Raw genomic sequence first — 20,636 nt, 5'->3', positions numbered from 1 at the left:
CGACTATATTATACCCTGCACCACTTTGTAGATCTAAATTTTCGATACCATATCACATTCGTCAAATGTGTTGTGGGCTATATACATTTAAATATCACTCGATCTGGATAGAATTTGATAGACTTCTACAAAATCTATAGACTCAAAATTTAAGTCGGCTAATGCACTAGGGTGGAACACAATGTTAGTAAAATAATATGGGAAACATTTAAATCTGAAGCAATTTTAAGGAAACTTCGCAAAAGTTTATTTAGGATTTATCGCTCGATATATATGTATTAAAAGTTTAAGAAAATTAGAGTCATTTTTACAACTTTTCGACTAAGCAGTGGCGATTTTACAAGGAAAATGTTGATATTTTGACCATTTTTGTCGAAATCAGAAAAACATATATATGGGAGCTATATCTAAATCTGAACCGATTTCAACCAAATTTGGCACGCATAGCTATAATGCTAATTCTACTCCCTGTGCAAAATTTCAACTAAATCGGAGTTAAAAATTGGCCTCTGTGGTCATATGGGTGTAAATCGGGCGAAAGCTATATATGGGAGATATATCTAAATCTGAATCGATTTCAACCAAATTTGGCACGCATAGCTACAATGCTAATTCTACACCCTGTGCAAAATTTCAACCAAATTGGGGTAAAACTCTGCCTTCTGGGACCGTATTAGTTCATATCGGGCGAAAGATATATATGGGAGCTATATCTAAATCTGAACCGATTTCAATAAAATTTGGCACACTTGACTATAGTACTAATTGTTCTTCTTGTGCAAAATTTTAAGCAAATTAGGGTAAAACTCTGGCTTTTGCGGCCATATAAGTGAATATCGGGAGAAAGATATATATGGGAGCTATATCTAAATCTGAACCGATTTCTTCCAAAATCAATAGAGATCTATTCTGAGCCAAAACACACACTTGTGCCAAATTTTAAGTCGATTGGACAAAAACTGCGACCTAGACTTTGATTACAAAAATGTGTTCACGGACAGACGGACATGGCTATATCGACTCAGGAGCCCACCCTGAGCATTTTTGCCAAAGACACCATGTGTCTATCTCGTCTCCTTCTGGGTGTTGCAAACATATGCACTAACTTATAATACCCTGTTCCACAGTGTGGCACAGGCTATAATTACGAGGGTTGCCTTTTATATTTTGGGATTGGGCATCGCCAGTGATTGGACATCTGCCAACTGACAGCTCTATCGTAAAGCTTAATATTTTTGAGGTTATACCTACACTGAAAAAAATATTGTCGTGAGGCCAAAGATTTCATGTCCTTAAAATATGAATGCCAATTTTGCTTAGCGTAGAAGACGCATTTCTCTAATATAAAGTTTTTTCCTTGTCCAAAAGTCGATAAACTTTTCAATGAAGTCCTGTTGTCCTTATAATTAAGAGATTGGACTTAAAAATAGGTATCATAACATGAAAGAAAAATTTTTTGGGCTAAGGTCAACTTGACTTTAATAATTCAGAAAAATTCTTTAAATTTAATGAAATTGTCTTTAAATTTGTTGTCTTTTTGCATCTTGACTACAAAGCAAAAAATCGTTCAAAAATAGGACATGTTTTTCAACACTTTATTTTAAAGACTTTTTTACTTGAAACATAGCATAATTTCTACTGGAAGTCATGTCTGAATTTGGAAAATAAAGTTGTCGTTAACTTCTTTTTAAAGGACGTTGATAGCATATGAAGAAAAAAAGCTGAAAAGCGAAAAATTAAAATTTGCTTCCTAGAGTCGAGTACACAAAACCCAAATTTAAAAGAGAATTTTGTCTTGAAAGTGTCCTTACTTGAATCCTCCGCTTCTTTGTCTCGGAATCAATACCAAAATTGTTAAAGTAAAGACAAAATCTTTGGAACCGGGCATGCTTTTTTTCAGTGTACTCAGAACGTGCAATATTTGTGTTGTTTGCAGAAATTTAAAAGATTCATCTCGCCCAAAAAATGAAATTTTCCAATTGAAAATCAAAACCACACTTTTTCAAGTTTCGAAAAATTTTGAAAAAATCTGAAAATCGATCCTCTCAAAAATATTTAATGTTTGAAAAAAAAAGACGAATTTGATAAAAACCTAAAAGTGGAATTCTTCAAAGAAACAGAAAACCTACTTTTTCAAGTTTAGAAAAAATCAACTTTCGATTTTTTTGTTGACTTTTTAAACATTTTTCAGAATTTGATTTCGAAAGTCTACTTCGTCAAATTTTTAAAATAATTTAAAGGTCGAACTTTCCAATAAAAAATCAAACCGAGACTTTCCCAAATTCGGAAAGGACGACTTTCGACAGTTACGGCTATTGAATATCGACTTTTTGGTAAATTTTTAAAATTTTGAAAAAAAAAATAGACTCTCCCAAACAAGAAACCGAAAAAGTCGTATTTTATAATAGCCAATTTTTTCAAATTTTGAAAAAAAAACCGAAAATTTTTTTTCAAAGAAAATCGTTTACGATTATTATTAACTTTCGAGACATTTTCCAAATTATGAGAAAATCAAAAAGTCATCGTTTCCAAAATTTTTCAAATTTGGAAACAGTCGATTAATCGAAAGTCGACTGTAAACTTTTCCAAATTTTGAACAGTTGATATGTCGACTTTTCCAAACTGTTAAAAAATTTGAGAAGTCGACTTTTCTAAATTTTGAAAAAATCAAAAGTGAAGTTTTTGGTTCTCATTACAATCCCCAAATTTGCTTATTTTAAAATGTCGCGATAATTTTAAAAAGCTCAAACCACGACTTTTTAAAAATTTGAAAAAAATCGAATTATCCAAAAAAAGGACAATAAGTCCAAAAACTGACTTTTTGAAATTTGGAAAAAGTTCCAGTTCACTTGAACAAAATTCGATTAGTCTAAAGTCGACTTTTTTCTAAATAGACAAACAATCTTTTGTCGCGATAATTTTAGATGTTACCATTTCATATGAACCAACTCACTTCAGAGATTTATCAACATGGTTTCACTTTTCTTTTCAGTTCACCCCCGAGGTCATCATTGAATCATTCAGCAGAAGTGGCAACTACCATAGGTACACAATCTCCAACTTCATCAACGTCAACAGCAGCATCAGCATCTTCGACGTTGACAACATCTGCAACAATAGTAAATGCAACATGTACCTCCTTAAATGACAACAGGCAACAAAAACAGTCCCAGTTTGCAACACAACAACTACAGCAGCAGCAACAACAACAAGAACATGGACAACATGTAACATTTACGATTTTAATTGCCATCGAAAAGTCGGAGCACCTGTGCGTAATCGATTTAATTAGCCAAAGTTTAAGACTCCTAACAAGACACATTGCGTATTGCAATTTATTGGTCGTCTGTCTGGATTCCAGTCTAATGCAATCTCCGAAAATAGACAACGGTGTCGGTGTAACAACCACCCAACCTACATTTGGCTCCACTGTCTCCGCCACTGTGACAACAGAAACAACTACTGGCGCTAATGATGATGTGAAATCATCGTTGCCCATGCCATCTGACATTATGAATGGGCCAGCATCATCATCGCCATCAACAATCGATTCAAATGGCAATTGGCGATGTCAAAAGGTATGTGTAATGTGACTAATTAGTGCCTCTGGAATGGACTATTTGCTAAGGTCTCGATTTGTTTAATTCAGAAATTTATTGTTGGGTATTTACAATGTTTGTGCCACATTGGAGGACGTAATATTTGCAACCTAAACTGCTATGTGGTAAGGGTATTAAAAAGTCCATTTTCAGAAAATTAGTCATAGATCGACTAAGGAGATGTCTCTGATTTGATAAAAAGTTTGCTTGGATCCAATGTTTTTGTTTTTTTTTAGAATTTTGGTATTGATTCCGAGCCAAAGTTGAGGCGTCTTTATGATAAAGACATTTTTATGGGCTTCCGGAGTTTTAAATCTAGGGACACTAAATTAATATTATGATATACAGTGCCACACATAAGTATTGGCACACAGGGTATCTGCGACAAAATGTGCCTGCCAGAAATATTGATTTTAAGCTCCATAAAATATATACTGATCGATTCAGAACCGCCTCCTGAGTCAGTTTAGCTCTTTGTGTCCGCCCACCTGTCCGTGAATTTGTTTTTCGCAGTATTCAGGCCACTATTATGAATTGATTTTGATGAAATTTGGTATAGTATTGATGGAAGAATAGGGAATATAGGTACAAATAAAACAAAAAATTTATCTATTCATTGTCTAGACTGATTGATGCTGTTATCAAACAAAGAGTAATGCCCCAAAAGTACCAAATGTACCAAAAACTAATTAAGAAATACCTTTGTTCCTCAAAAATTTACCTTTTTTATAGCCTCCACCATAGGACGGGGGTATATTAACTTTGTCATCCAACGTTTGGTCATCCAACGTTTCGCTGGGGAATTTAGTTTATATCAAACACTGTTGTATTTTTAACAAAGTGGCCAACTAATGGCATATTTATGTTGTATAAAGTTTCTTTACATCGGCTCGTGGGTGCCCAAAACTATGCTCTATAAATAGAACTGCTTGAATGTACGCGTTGCGTTTATGTCAATAGCGAGAATTGTCTGTTGATAACAATAACAGCTGCGTAGCCCAGTAGATAGTGTGTTGGCTTACAAATTGCATGGTCCACGGTTCGATTTTCCGTCCAGCCGAAAGGTAAAATTTAAAAAAATTCAGAAAATCGAATATTTTCTACGACATTGTATTACAGAAAAATGTGTTAAGAACGAAATAAACATCATGGAAGTTAGATAGGTGAGAGAGAAGATGCAATTAGCCAGAAAAATAAAAAAAAACTTGAGTTAGCCTTTATGAAATTGTTTTTACATCCTGTATCACAAAAAGTATATACTTTTCTTCCAAACTAACTTCCTTACATCGAAAAGCAAATGAGAAACGAAATTTTTTGTCTAAAATTTCGTTTGAGAGGAAATAATTTTTTTTGCATGCACGTCTTCCTAGTCCGTCATTCTTGGTGGAAAATGACTATCCATTATAAATCTTATGCAATCTTTTATTGATTCCATTCTAAATTAGATGAATTTTTGTATCTCATAATAGATTTACGCAAAGAAGGCACCCCCTCAAAAAAATCGCTTCTGTAACATATGCCCCAAACATATTTTGCTTCAAGCATATATATTTTCAGGATTGGTCCAAACAAAATATTGTTTGTATTGTTCAAACATATTATGTTTCAACTTAAGCATACACTGATAGACAAAAATTTAAAGAAATTTTCTTTGTGTAGATATATTTTTAAGGCGCCAATTGGTTACTTCCATTCTTTTACTTGTAGCATACTCTGTAGGTCTCTCTTTCTAAACACATATGTTTATAGGCTATTTCTAAATTAATATATGTTTGCATCCAAGCATTTTATATACACAAGCATGTTATGTCCCAAACATAATATGTTGTAACATATTAACATATATGTCCCAAACATGTTATGCTAGTTTATGAACATTATATGCTTGCACTTAAAAATATTGTGAAGAAATTAGTATGAGACTTTCTGTAAAAAAGGGAAAACTAAAACCTTGGCAGAAAGTGGCAGGGCACTTTCTTTTAACAAAATGAAAGGGAGAAGTCATAGCTAATGACTTCTTAGGCGTGTAGATTTCAGAGAGTAGAAATCTACTACAAATCCTATCGAGCAATGTAGAAATGATTACCTATAGCGGGGAGAAAAATAAAGCGAGACCAAGTTCAGTTTTATAAGTACAATTTATTTTACCATCCTTTGAGCGATGTTGATACTTCGGCTGACGTTGACAAAAGAGGAAGTTACATTTTGTATTTTAATTAAGAAACTTCGCATTGTTCCCAAAATTGACAGATAAAAATACTACCAAATTTATATTACATTTTTAGTACTTAAGAGTTTATACTAAATACAGCGAATCACATATATTATTGTTAAACAAGGTTTAACATATTGTGTTAAAAAATTTGAGTTCCAAACATATAATTTTTACACCCAAACATATGAAAAACAGTCTTTTTCGTCCGTGCATAACATGTTTCAAGAGCAACATTTTATTGTTGGATGATGTGCATAGAACATTTTTCTTTATCGCCAAACATAAAATGCTTGCCGAAATCATATACATATTTTCCGGGAAATGCCATGGTTGCGACAAACATGTGACATGTTCCTCAACCAAAAGTAACATTTTGCTCTTAAAACATATTTGAGGTGAAGCCATATCTGAATTTTGATCTCCAATTACAACTTGGATTTATTTCCCAATATCATTTACGCAAGTGTGAAATTAACAGTGTCTTGTGCATGAAAAGTAGCTAAGTTCATAGCGATTAATGCCAAAGTCATTAAAATAAAGTCAAAATCTAATAAGCCAGTGTGTTTTCTATGTCATTCACTTTAGTCTCAGCCTATTTTTATCTGCGTTGTTTTAAATTCTATATTTTGATTGAAGAATTTTTGATATATCTGTGCAAATAATTTATTTTCTTATTTGCAATTCAAAATTCCCCAAACATTTGTATTTCGGCTAAGGCTAACATTAGACAACTTTTGTCTACAATACTGTAAAGTATGCCGTTGTCGTGGATGATTGTTGATCAATCTTATGACACGATTTCAATTAGCAACTCTTTAGAATAAAATGCCACCGCAGCTCTACCAATGACGATTAATGACGCTGTTGCAACACTAAATGTGCATTTATTGTGTCATAATTGGTATAAATGTTTCTATAATTTTGTAAACATGAATAAAATTCAAAATATTTATATTCTTGCTAATCTCTTGATCGATTGTCACGAGAACAATGTAGTAAGTTCATGGTTGTATGTGTAACACAGTATCCAATTGTAAAGGGTGATTTGTTAAGAGCTTGATAACTTTTTATTTAAAAAAAACGCATAAAATTTGCAAAATCTCATCGGTTCTTTATTTGAAACGTTAGATTGGTCCATGACATTTACTTTTTGAAGATAATTTCATTTAAATGTTGACCGCGGCTGCGTCTTAGGTGGTCCATTCGGAAAGTCCAATTTTGGGCAACTTTTTCGAGCATTTCGGCCGGAATAGCCCGAATTTCTTCGGAAATGTTGTCTTCCAAAGCTGGAATAGTTGCTGGCTTATTTCTGTAGACTTTAGACTTGACGTAGCCCCACAAAAAATAGTCTAAAGGCGTCAAATCGCATGATCTTGGTGGCCAACTTACCGGTCCATTTCTTGAGATGAATTGTTCTCCGAAGTTTTCCCTCAAAATGGCCATAGAATCGCGAGCTGTGTGGCATGTAGCGCCATCTTGTTGAAACCACATGTCAACCAAGTTCAGTTCTTCCATTTTTGGCAACAAAAAGTTTGTTAGCATCGAACGATAGCGATCGCCATTCACCGTAACGTTGCGTCCAACAGCATCTTTGAAAAAATACGGTCCAATGATTCCACCAGCGTACAAAACCACACCAAACAGTGCATTTTTCGGGATGCATGGGCAGTTCTTGAACGGCTTCTGGTTGCTCTTCACTCCAAATGCGGCAATTTTGCTTATTTACGTAGCCATTCAACCAGAAATGAGCCTCATCGCTGAACAAAATTTGTCGGACGTAAAGCGCGAAACACATTTCGAACCGAACACTGATTTTGGTAATAAAATTCAATGATTTGCAAGCGTTGCTCGTTAGTAAGTCTATTCATGATGAAATGTCAAAGCATACTGAGCATCTTTCTCTTTGACACCATGTCTGAAATCCCACGTGATCTGTCAAATACTAATGCATGAAAATCCTAACCTCAAAAGAATCACCCTTTAATATAGATTTGCAATAAGGATTAACTTGCAAACCTATCCTGCCGATATCATTGTGTTTGTCACTTTTAACTACGCTATACACATTCTATGAGATTTAACTTGATTTGTTATATTTGATATTCACTATCGCATCACTATCTATAGAATTAAAAAAAAAGAACTGATACAATTAAAATATTATGTTAGGTGTAGTGGCAGCCCGATATTTCAGACTCACTTAGACTATTCATGATACCACAGTGTTGAACTTATCACGGAGTGCTGCCCGATGTTAAGCTCTATGACAAGGGACATCCTTTTTATAGCCGAGTCCGACCGGCGCCACACATTGCAGCAGTGTTGCCAGTATTGGGAATTTTCCCCCAAATTGGGGATATTTTTTAGTGAATGGGGACGAATTTTTTATGTTGGCGACTTGGGAATTTTGTAGGGAATTTCCATAAATTTGGGGATTTTTAACAAAATTTTATTTCTATAGTAAATTTTGCCAAAATCCTATTTCTATAGACAATTTTGTGAAAATTTTATTTCTATAGACAATTTTGTGAAAATTAAATTTCTATACAGTTTTGTCAAAATTTTATTTCTATAGAAAATTTTGTCAAAATTTTAGTTTTATAGAAGATTTTATCAAAATTTTATTTTAATAGAAAATTTTCTCAAAATTTTATTTTTATAGAAAATTATGTCAAACTTTTAGTTTTATAGAAATTTTTATCAAAATTTTATTTCTATAGGAAGTTTTCTCAATTTTTTTTTTTAATAGAAAATTTTTCAAAATTTTATTTCTATAGACAATTTTGTCAAAATTTTATTTCTATAGAAAATTTTGTCAAAATTTTATTTCTATAGAAATTTTTTTGTTTGCTTTTTGTGAATTTAATATAAACGTTTTTAATGACACCTTTATCAAGTTCAGAAATTCTACACTTGTCGCTAGACTTTTCAAAAGAATACCCTAAATAACAATATTTATTAACAAGTAAGGAAAGTCTAAAGTCGGGCGGGGCCGACTACATTATACCCTGCACCACTTTGTAGATCTAAATCTTTGATACCATATCACATCCGTCAAATGTGTTGGGGGCTATATATAAATGTTTATCCCAAATACATACATTTAAATATCACTCGATCTGGACAGAATTTGATAGACTTCTACAAAATCTATAGACTCAAAATTTAAGTCGGCTAATGCACTAGGGTGGAACACAATGTTAGTAAAAAAATATGGGAAACATTTAAATCTGAAGCAATTTTAAGGAAACTTCGCAAAAGTTTATTTATGATTTATCGCTCGATATATATGTATTGGAAGTTTAGGAAAATTAGAGTCATTTTTACAACTTTTCGACTAAGCAGTGGCGGTTTTACAAGGAAAATTTTGGTATTTTGACCATTTTTGTCGAAATCAGAAAAACATATATATGGAGCTATAACTAAATCCGAACCGATTTCAACCAAATTTTGCACGCATAGCTACAATGCTAATTCTACTCCCTGTGCAAAATTTCAACTAAATCGGAGTTAAAAATTGACCTCTGTGGTCATATGAGTGTAAATCGGGCGAAGCTATATATGGGAGATATATCTAAATCTGAATCGATTTCAACCAAATTTGGCACGCATAGCTACAATGCTAATTCTACACCCTGTGCAAAATTTCAACCAAATTGGGGTAAAACTCTGCCTTCTGGGACCGTATTAGTTCATATCGGGCGAAAGATATATATGGGAGCTATATCTAAATCTGAACCGATTTCAACCAAATTTAACACACATGACAACACTACTAATTGTACTTCTAGTGCAAAATTTCAACCAAATTGGGCCAAAACTCTGGCTTCTAGGACCATATTAGTCAATATCGGGCGAAAGATATATATGGGAGCTGTATCTAAATCTAAACCGATTTCAATAAAATTTAGCACACTTGACTACACAACTAATTGTACTCCATGTGCAAAATTTCAACCAAATTGGGCCTAAACTCTGGCTTCTGGGGCCATATAAGTCCATATCGGGCAACAGATATATATGGGAGCTATATCTAAATCTGAACCGATTTCAATCAAATTTTGCACACTCGACTATACTACCAATTGTACTCCTCGTGCAAAATTTCAAGCAAATCGGGATAAAACTCTGGTTTCGGGATCATTATAAGTGCATATCGGGCGAAAGATATATATGGGAGATATATCTTAATCTGAACCGATTTCTTCCAAAATCAATAGGGTTCTATTCTGACCCAAAACAGGAATATGTGCCAAATTTGAAGTCGATTGGACTTAAACTGCGACCTAGACTTTGATCACAAAAATGTGTTCACAGACAGACGGACGGACAGACGGACATGGTTATATCGACTCAGGGAACCACCCCGCGCATTATTGCCAAAGACACCATGTGTCTATCTCGTCTCCTTCTGGGTGTTACAAACATATGCACTAACTTATAATACCCTGTTCCACAGTGTGGCGCAGGGTATAAAAAAGGATCAATTCATAACCTCCATAGTTGAGTTTCTTAAGCTTTTGACAGTCTAATCATAATTATACCCTTCACCACTACTGTGCTACAGGGTATAATAAGTTTGTGCATTTGTATGTAACGCCAAGAAGGAAAAGTCTGAGACCCATCGTTTAGTATACCGATCGTCTTAGAATTAAATTCGATGTCCGTCTGTCTGTCTGTCTTTCCGTCCGTCTGTCTGTATATGTAATTTTGTGTGCAAAGTACAGCTCGCAGTTTAAGTCCGATCGTCCTCACATTTGGCACATAGTTTTACATTGGCTCAAAGACAATCGCTATTGATTTTGAAAAAATCGGTTCATATTTAGATATACACGCTCACAAAAAATTGCTTCTGTAACATATACTCCCAAACATATTTTGCTTCAAGCATATACATTTTTGGCTATTGCCCAAACATTTATATGTTTGATCTCTACCAATATATAATATGTTTGAAAGCATATTGGTCTAAACAATATATGTTTGGGTAGTCAATTTCCAAACATTTTGTATTTTTGCATCCAAATTCAATAATGTTGTCTTCCAAAAACAATATGTTATTATGTGAACATATAATATGTTTGGAAGCATTTTGCACCCAAAAATATTATATGCTAAAAAAAAACCAAACAATATTGTGCTCAAAATTTTATTTATTTATTTATATATTTACAATCATAATGAATTATGAAAATAAAAAGGTACTATAGGTGCTAACAACATAGGTTTGAATGCTCAAACTTTTGTTTCTGCCCAATTGTATATTCCCCCACATCTTTCTCACTTCCACGAGATTTTTTAGTTCTTAGCACCTTTTTCTGTAATACAAGGCATATTAATATGCCTCGTCTGTAATACAAACATTGTAGAAGAAATTATTCAATTGTATGATTTTTTTATTTTAATTTTACCTTTTGCCGGACGGGGATTCGAACAGCGGACCACACAGTTTGTAAGGATCAAAGAAGTAGCTGATCAATTGCCCAAGGAAAAATAAAATGTTAATTTTGTAATAACAAGCGACAACCACCAACTTAATTCAATATCGCTCCCTGTTAAATAGCGCTCCAAGCTACTAAACACATATATGTTTATAGGCTATTTCTAAATTAATATATGTTTGCATCCAAGCATATTATATTTACAAACATTTTATGTCCCAAACATAATATGTTCTAACATATTAACATATATGTCCCAAACATGTTATGCTAGTTTATGAACATTATATGCTTGCACTCAAAAATATTGTGTTTAAAAATTTGTTTTCCAAACATATAATGTTTATAGCCAAACATATGAAAAACAGTCTTTTTCATCCGTGTAGCTGCCATATATATTTATCACCGATCTGATCATAATTGACGTATTTATCAACGTATTTTATCAAAATTTCGGCCAGCCAAATATTTTGGGGCTTTCGTGAGATATGCAAAATATCAGCCAAATCGGTTCAGATTTAGATACAGCTCCCATATATATCTTTCGTCCGATTTCGACTAATATGGCCTTAAAAGCCAGAGTTTTGTCCTGATTGGCTTCAAATTTTGCACAAGGAGTACGTTTAAGAGTATCATTCAGTGTGCTAAATTTGGTTAAAATCTGTTCAGATTTAGATATAGCTCATATATATATATATATATATATATATATATATATATATATATATATATATATATATATATATATATATATATATATATATATATATATATATATATATATATATATATATATATATATATATATATATATATATATATATATATATATATATATATATATATATATATATATATATATATATATATATATATATATATATATATATATATATATATATATATATATATATATATATATATATATATATATATATATATATATATGGCTTCAAAAGCCAGAGTTTACCCTGAGTTTCTTCAAATTTTGCTTATGGTCATATGGGTGTAAATCGTCCGATTTACACCCATATGACAAATTTTGTCAAAATCGGTTTATATTTAGACATAAACCGATCCCATATATATGTACGCCAGAGTAGGGGAAATATAGTAGAATGTTTCATATTTTAGACCCATTTTCAATGGGAGTTTCCTCCAATTGATTCGAATCAATAGAATACATTTAATATGCTATTTAAGTGTGTCATCTTGATCTAATATGGCCAAAATACCCACAGTTTACACAAAATTCTGTGATGATTTCCCCATATCGTAGTCATATTCTACACACTGTAATGCCAAACTTTCCACAGAATGGTCGAATTTTAAATAAAGCTCCGACTTGTAGAAATATCGCCCGACTTGGCCAAATAATATATCACAACCCACAATGGACCACATATCTTGGCGAGATTTAACCAATATCCTTGTAAAATCGCCACTGCCGAGTAGCAAAAATTGTAAATATTACTCAAATTGTCCTATATCTCGAATACATATGTATCGCCCGATGAATCATAAATCCTCTTTTGTACAATTGCATCAAAATTGCTCTAGCTTTATATTTCCCATGTTATACCCTCCACCATAGGATGGTGGGTATATTAACTTTGTCATTCCGTTTGAAACACATCGAAATATTGCTCTAAGACCCCATAAAGTATATATATTCTGGGTCGTGGTGAAATTCTGAGTCGATCTGAGCATGTCCGTCCGTCCGTCTGTTGAAATCACGCTAACTTCCGAACAAAACAAGCTATCGACTTGAAACTGGGCACAAGTGGTTGTTATTGATGTAAGTCGGATGGTGTTGCAAATGGGCCATATCGGTCCACTTTTACGTATAGCCCCCATATAAACGGACCCCAAAATTTCGCTTGCGAGGCCTCTCAGATTAGCAAATTTCATCCGATCCGGCTGAAATTTGGTACATGGTGTTAGTATATGGTCTCTAACAACCATGCAAAAATTGGTCCATATCGGTCCATAATTATATATAGCCCCCATATAAATCGATCACCTGATTTGGCTTGCGAGGCCTCTAAGAGAAGCAAATTTCATCCGATCCGGCTGAAATTTGGTACATGGTGTTAGTATATGGTCTCTAACAACCATGCAAAAATTGGTCCACGGTCCATAATTATATATAGCCCCCGTATAAACCGATCCCCAGATTTGTCCTCCGGAGCCTCTTGGAGGAGCAAAATTCATCCGATCCGGTTGAAATTTGGAACGTGGTGTTAGTATGTGGTCTCTAACAAACACGCAATAATTGGTCCATATCGGTCCATAATTATATATAGCCTCCATATAAATCGATCCCCGGAACCTCTTGGTGAAGAAAAATTCATCCGTTGAAATTTGCACGTGGTGTTAGTATATGGCCGCTAATAACCATGCCAACATTGGTCCATAAAGGTCTATAGTTATATATAGCCGATCCCCAATCACATAAAAATTGATCCATATCGGTTCATAATCATGGTTGCCACTCGAGCAAAAAATAATCTACCAAAATTTTACTTCTATAGAAAATTTTGTCAACACATATGGACTACCTTGCAATTTAGAAGACGGCGTTAGGAAGTTTAAAGATACCTTGCCATCGGCAAGTGTTACCGCAACCCAAGTAATTCGATTGTGGATGACAGTCTTCAGTAGAAGTTTCTACGCAATCCATGGTGGAGGGTACATAAGCTTCGGCCTGGCCGAACTTACGGCCGTATATACTTGTTTTTTACTAACATTGTGTTTCATCCCAGGGTGTTAGCAGATTTAATTTTAATTCTAGCGATTTTGTAGAAGTACAAAAAATTGTCTCCAAATCGTTTCAGATATAAATATTTGTATATGGGAATATAAACCTTGATAATAACTCCCAACAAATTTGAAGGAGTTGAGATGGTAACACAAATTTTGGTCTACATAATGATGAAGGGACTCAATAATGTTCAAATTGAAAAAAGCCCTAAAAGCACTACATGAAAACGCCAGACAACACCAATTTGGTGCTTTTTTTGATAAGGCACTAAAACGGCCATTTGGTGTTTTTTATAATGCGCGCCACACTGTGGAACAGGGTATTATAATTTAGTGCATATGTTTGCAACACCCGGAAGGAGACGAGATAGACACATAGTGTCTTTGGCAGCTATGTTCAGGGCCGGCCCCTGAACGATCTAGCCATGTCCGTCCGTCTGTCTGTGAACACATTTTTGTAATCAAAATAGGTTGCAGTTTTACTTTAATCGACTTCAAATTATATAAGCATTTGTATAAGCATGTATTTGGGTTCAGAGTGAGTGCCCTATTGATTTTGGAAAAAATCGGTTCAGATTTAGATATAGCTTCCATATAAATTTTTGGTCCGATATGTACATATATGACCACAGAGGCCATAATTTTACCTCGATTTACATGAAATTTTAAACAGAGAATTACGATTCTAACTGTGTCTACCAAGTTTGATTGAAATCGGTTCAGATTTAGATATAGCTCCCATTTATCTTTCGCCCGATTTACATTCATATGACTCCAGAGGACAAAGTTGTAATCCGAATTTCGTGAAATTTATCACAAGGAGTTAAGTTAGTGTTGTAACTATGCATTGTGCCAAATTTGGTTGAAATAGCCCAGCAAAAAAAATTTGGAAGTTCTTCCAAAGACACAACTTTAAAAGCACTTCCAGAAGATGCACTCCCAATGATGTTCTTTATTTTAACTACCCAGGAAGTTATTTTAATTCAATTTATTATAACTTTGGTTTTTCATACATTTAATGGGTAATTTTAACTTTTCGTTTTAAATAGGATAAAAACAGAGTAAGAATTCATAAAATGGTACAAATCATTTAAATTTTGTCGAAAAAAATGCTAAATTCAATCTGAAAAAATTGTGAATTTTTGAAAATATTTGAGGTCAAACGTTTCCGACAAGCGTTAGAATCCATTAAAAATTATAAAAAAATTATCAAAATTATTTATTTGACCAAATATCACAGAATTTTTTTATTTACATCCAAAACATTGAATTCGGATCACACCTAAAGAAGTGATGCAAATTCAGTGCAACGTCTGTTGAAATGGAGGACTTCCGTCCTATGACAAGCCCATGTTAAATTCATCACTTCTGCGTCAATTTTGCACCACTTTCGGTTCCAGAAGGAACATTTTCATTACTGTTTTGGCGACGCTTTTTTGCTGGGAGGTTGAGAGTTAGATACAGCTTTCATACAGTATGCCAAGAAAGTGTTTTGACAATAGGATAAAAATTATGTTTTGTTCCAAAATTAAATATAATTTAATTTTAAAAAATATTTTATTATGTATTTTGCAAAGTATACATATTTTATTTTTCTCAAAACGAATTAACAACTCGATTTTTACTTCAATTATTTCTGGAATTTTAAATATTTGGCAATGTCAAAAGACTTTCTTGACATACTGTATATATCTTTCGCCCGACTTACATTTATATTACCACAGAGACCATATTTATACCCTGCTCCACACTGTGGAACAGGGTATTATAAGTTAGTGCATATGTTTGCAACACCCAGAAGGAGACGAGATAGACACATGGTGTCTTTGGCAAATATGCTCAGGGTGGGCTCTTGAGTCGATATAGCGATGTCCGTCTGTCCGTGAACACATTTTTGTAATCAAAGTCTAGGTCGCAGTTTTAGTCCAATCGACTTCAAATTTGGCACAAGTATGTGTTTTGGCTCAGAATAGATCCCTATTGATTTTCGAAGAAATCGGTTCAGATTTAGATATAGCTCCCATATATATATTTCGCCCGATATGGACTTATATGGCCCCAGAAGCAAGAGTTTTTCCCTAATTTGCTTAAAATTTTGCACAAGAAGAACAATTAGTACTATAGTCAAGTGTGCCAAATTTTATTGAAATCGGTTCAGATTTAGATATAGCTCCCATTTATATCTTTCACCCGATAAGGACTAATACGGTCCCAGAAGCCAGAGTTTTACCCCAATTTGGTTGAAATTTTGCACAGGGAGTAGAATTAGCATTGTAGCTATGCGTGCCAAATTTGGTTGAAATCGGTTCAGATTTAGATATAGCTCCCATATATAGCTTTCGCCCGATTTACACTCATATGACCACAGAGGCCAATTTTTTGGTCCGTTTTAGTTGAAATTTTGCACAGGGAGTAGAATTACCATTGTAGATATGCGTGCCAAATTTGGTTGATATCGGTTCAGATTTAGATATAGCTCCAATATATAGCTTTCGGCCGATTTACACTCATATGACCACAGAGGCCGATTTCTAACTCCGATTTAGTTGAAATTTTGCACAGGGAGTAGAATTACCATTGTAGATATGCGTGCCAAATTTGGTTGATATCGGTTCAGATTTAGATATAGCTCCAATATATAGCTTTCGGCCGATTTACACTCATATGACCACAGAGGCCGATTTCTAACTCCGATTTAGTTGACGTTTTGCACAGGGAGTAGAATTAGCATTGTTGCTAGCGTGCCAAATTTGGTTGAAATCGGTTCAGATTTAGATATATCTCCCATATATAGCTTTTGCCCGATTTCCACTCATATGACCACAGAGGCCAATTTTTATCTCCGATTTAGTTGAAATTTTGCACAGGGAGTAGAATTAGCATTGTTGCTATGCGTGCCAAATTTGGTTGAAATCGGTTCAGATTTAGATATAGCTCCCATATATAGCTTTCGCCCGATTTAGACTCATATGACCACAGAGGCCGATTTCTAACTCCGATTTAGTTGAAATTTTGCACAGGGAGTAGAATTACCATTGTTGCTATGCGTGCCAAATTTGATTGAAATCGGTTCAGATTTAGATATAGCTCCCATATATAAGTTTTTCTGATTTCGACAAAAATGGTCAAAATACCAACATTTTCCTTGTAAAATCGCCACTGCTTTGTCGAAAAGTTGTAAAAATGACTCTAATTTTCCTAAACTTGTAATACATATATATCGAGCGATAAATCATAAATAAACTTTTGCGAAGTTTCCTTAAAATTGCTTCAGATTTAAACGTTTCCCATATTTTTATACCCTGCTCCACACTGTGGAACAGGGTATTATAAGTTAGTGCATATGTTTGCAACACCCAGAAGGAGACGAGATAGACACATGGTGTCTTTGGCAAAAATGCTCAGGGTGGGCTCTTGAGTCGATATAGCGATGTCCGTCTGTCCGTCTGTCCGTGAACACATTTTTGTAATCAAAGTCTAGGTCGCAGTTTTAGTCCAATCGACTTCAAATTTGGCACAAGTATGTGTTTTGGCTCAGAATAGATCCCTATTGATTTTGAAAGAAATCGGTTCAGATTTAGATATAGCTCCCATATATATATTTCGCCCGATATGGACTTATATGGCCCCAGAAGCCAGAGTTTTACCCTAATTTACTTAAAATTTTGCACAAGAAGAACAATTAGTACTATAGTCAAGCGTGCCAAATTTTATTGAAATCGGTTCAGATTTAGATATAGCTCCCATATATATCTTTCGCCCGATATGGACTAATACGGTCCCAGAAGCCAGAGTTTTACCCCAATTTGGTTGAAATTTTGCACAGGGAGTAGAATTAGCATTGTAGCTATGCGTGCCAAATTTGGTTGAAATCGGTTCAGATTTAGATATATCTCCCATATATAGCTTTTGCCCGATTTCCACTCATATGACCACAGAGGCCAATTTTTAACTCCGATTTAGTTGAAATTTTGCACAGGGAGTAGAATTAGCATTGTTGCTATGCGTGCCAAATTTGGTTGAAATCGGTTCAGATTTATATATAGCTCCCATATATAGCTTTCGCCCGATTTAGACTCATATGACCACAGAGGCCGATTTTTAACTCCGATTTAGTTGAAATTTTGCACAGGGAGTAGAATTAGCATTGTTGCTATGCGTGCCAAATTTGATTGAAATCGGTCCAGATTTAGATATAGCTCCCATATATATGTTTTTCTGATTTCGACAAAAATGGTCAAAATACCAACATTTTCCTTGTAAAATCACCACTGCTTTGTCGAAAAGTTGTAAAAATGACTCTAATTTTCCTAAACTTCTAATACATATATATCGAGCGATAAATCATAAATAAACTTTTGCGAAGTTTCCTTAAAATTGCTTCAGATTTAAACGTTTCCCATATTTTTTTTACTAACATTGTGTTCCACCCTAGTGCATTACCCGACTTAAATTTTGAGTCTATAGATTTTGTAGAAGTCTATCAAATTCTTCCAGATCGAGTGATATTTAAATGTATGTATTTGGGACAGACCTTTATATATGGTATCGAAAATTTAGATCTACAAAGTGGTGCAGGGTATAATATAGTCGGCCCCGCCCGACTTTAGACTTTCCTTACTTGTTTAACTCTGATTTACGTGAAACTTTGCACATTGAGTATAACTACCCAGCAAAAAAAATTGGAAGTTGTTCCACAAACATTTCTTTTAAAGCCCATCCCAGAATCCCCCATCGAGTTTTTTAAACTTCCGATGCAGTCCTTTTGGACAAGTCCACAAACATTTCTTCTAAAGTCCATCCCAAAATCCCCCATCGAGTTTTTTCAACTTCCGATGCAGTCCTTTTGGACAAGTCCACAAACATTTTTTCTAAAGCGCATCGTGGGATCCCCCAATAATTTTTTCTGTTTCCGATGCAGTCTTTGTGGACAAGTATTAGAAAGAACGCAATCAGGCTATTTTAATTGCAGATTTTGTATAAGTAAATTTTACAAAAAATAGAAAACTAATAAAAAAACTAAAAAAAAATAGAAATTAATAAAAAAAAAGTAAAAAAATAATAAAAAAATAAATTTCATCCCCGCTGGGATTTTAACCTGTGCCGTTTGAATTTTTCGCTTCCATGGAAGTTCTTTTGAGAAGGTTTTACAAATTACGAGAATTTTTAATTTTACGAAAATATATGCCGAAAATAAAAAATAAAAACTATGCTTGACATAAAAAAATAATTTTTTAGAAAAATATTTGATAAAAAATTGCCGCTGGTGAGATTTGAACCTGCGTTTCTTATTTTTTCGTTCATACTAATAAAGAACATCTCGAGAAGCAATTAGCATGTTATTCCTTGGTGTCGTATTACGATCATATCACAAACATTTGAATTGACCTTTCGAGGCTTTATGTTCAATGGCGTTTGTGGCTGAGTGTGCTAAGACGTTCTGTTATGGTGCCAGCAAACCCAGGTTCAACCCCTGGTCGGAGCGAAAAAGTTTTTCAAATTGTAAAAATTAGATAATAGGAAAATAATTGTGTAATAAAACATATTGATGAAAAAAAAGTGAAATTGGTAAAAAAAAATTCATTCAAATTAACTTCCAGGGCACAACTTCTAAAGCAATGCAAAGGATCCAAAAAGGGAGTACTTCCGTCCTATGACAAATCCATGTAAAATTCATTGGAGATGATCCAAGTTTGCACTACTTCCGGATCACAGATTGGGGATCCAAACTACTTTTTTGGAAGCTCTTTTTTTGCTGGGTAATATATTTACTAAACATGCTCAAATTTGTTTGAAATCAGTTCAGATTTAGATATAGATACCCTATATATATGTTTTTCTGACTAGGTCAAAAATGGCCCAAATACCCACATCCTCCTTGTAAAATTGACACTTCTAAGTCGAAATCTCGTAAAAATGATTCAAATTTTCCAATACTTCCAATACATATTTATCGACCGATAAATCATAAATACCCTTTTGCGAAATTGCCTAATTTCTCTAGATTTAAATGTTTCCCATATGTATACCCTGCGCCACACTTACTAACATTGTCTTCCACCACAGCGCATTAAGCGATTTAAATTTTAAGTCTAGAGATTTTGTAGATGTCTAAAAAATTTTGTCCAATTCGCATCGGATTTAAATATATATACAAGGGAATATAATCCTTTATATATATATACAACTCCTCCTTTATATATACGACCCAACAAATTTGAAGAATTTGAGATGGTATCGAAAATGTGTGTCCATAAAGTGATGCAGGATATAATATAGTCGGCACCACCCGATTTTAGACTTTATTTACTTGTTGGAAATCAAAAAGCACTAAATTTGGTGCTAAAAGCACAAAATTGGCTTCACTGTCCAAACAACTCTAACAAACGAACAACGTTTTCACAAATATTTTTATTGCAATATATACCAATTACCAAATAAAATACATTTTTTGCGGCTTTGGGATTTCGGCTTATTTAGGCCGCAGAAAAAAATTTTTGAAACAAAAAATTGTTTAGGAAATTTAAAAAACGTTAGCAAACACCCTTATCCAAACGTTTTAATTTTTTTAACTGTATCAACTTCATTTCTGATCGAACTTCATAACATTTTTATTTG

General features: G+C 33.8%; 1 protein-coding gene across 3 annotated transcripts in view; it reads left to right on the top strand.

The window, feature by feature from the left end:
• Pura (Puratrophin-1-like) overlaps nucleotides 1-20,636 on the top strand; it is a 379,113-nt gene that overhangs the window by 244,810 nt on the left and 113,667 nt on the right. For all 3 annotated transcript variants that reach the window (XM_075303290.1, XM_075303289.1, XM_075303288.1), the window contains one exon: nucleotides 2,993-3,578. In XM_075303290.1, the coding sequence (XP_075159405.1) occupies nucleotides 2,993-3,578 (586 nt within the window). The remainder of the gene's footprint in view (nucleotides 1-2,992; nucleotides 3,579-20,636) is intronic.

This window comes from Haematobia irritans, chromosome 4 (genome assembly GCF_050003625.1).
Source record: "Haematobia irritans isolate KBUSLIRL chromosome 4, ASM5000362v1, whole genome shotgun sequence".
NCBI lineage: Eukaryota > Metazoa > Arthropoda > Insecta > Diptera > Muscidae > Haematobia > Haematobia irritans.
This window is presented reverse-complemented; position numbering and strand designations above follow the sequence as displayed.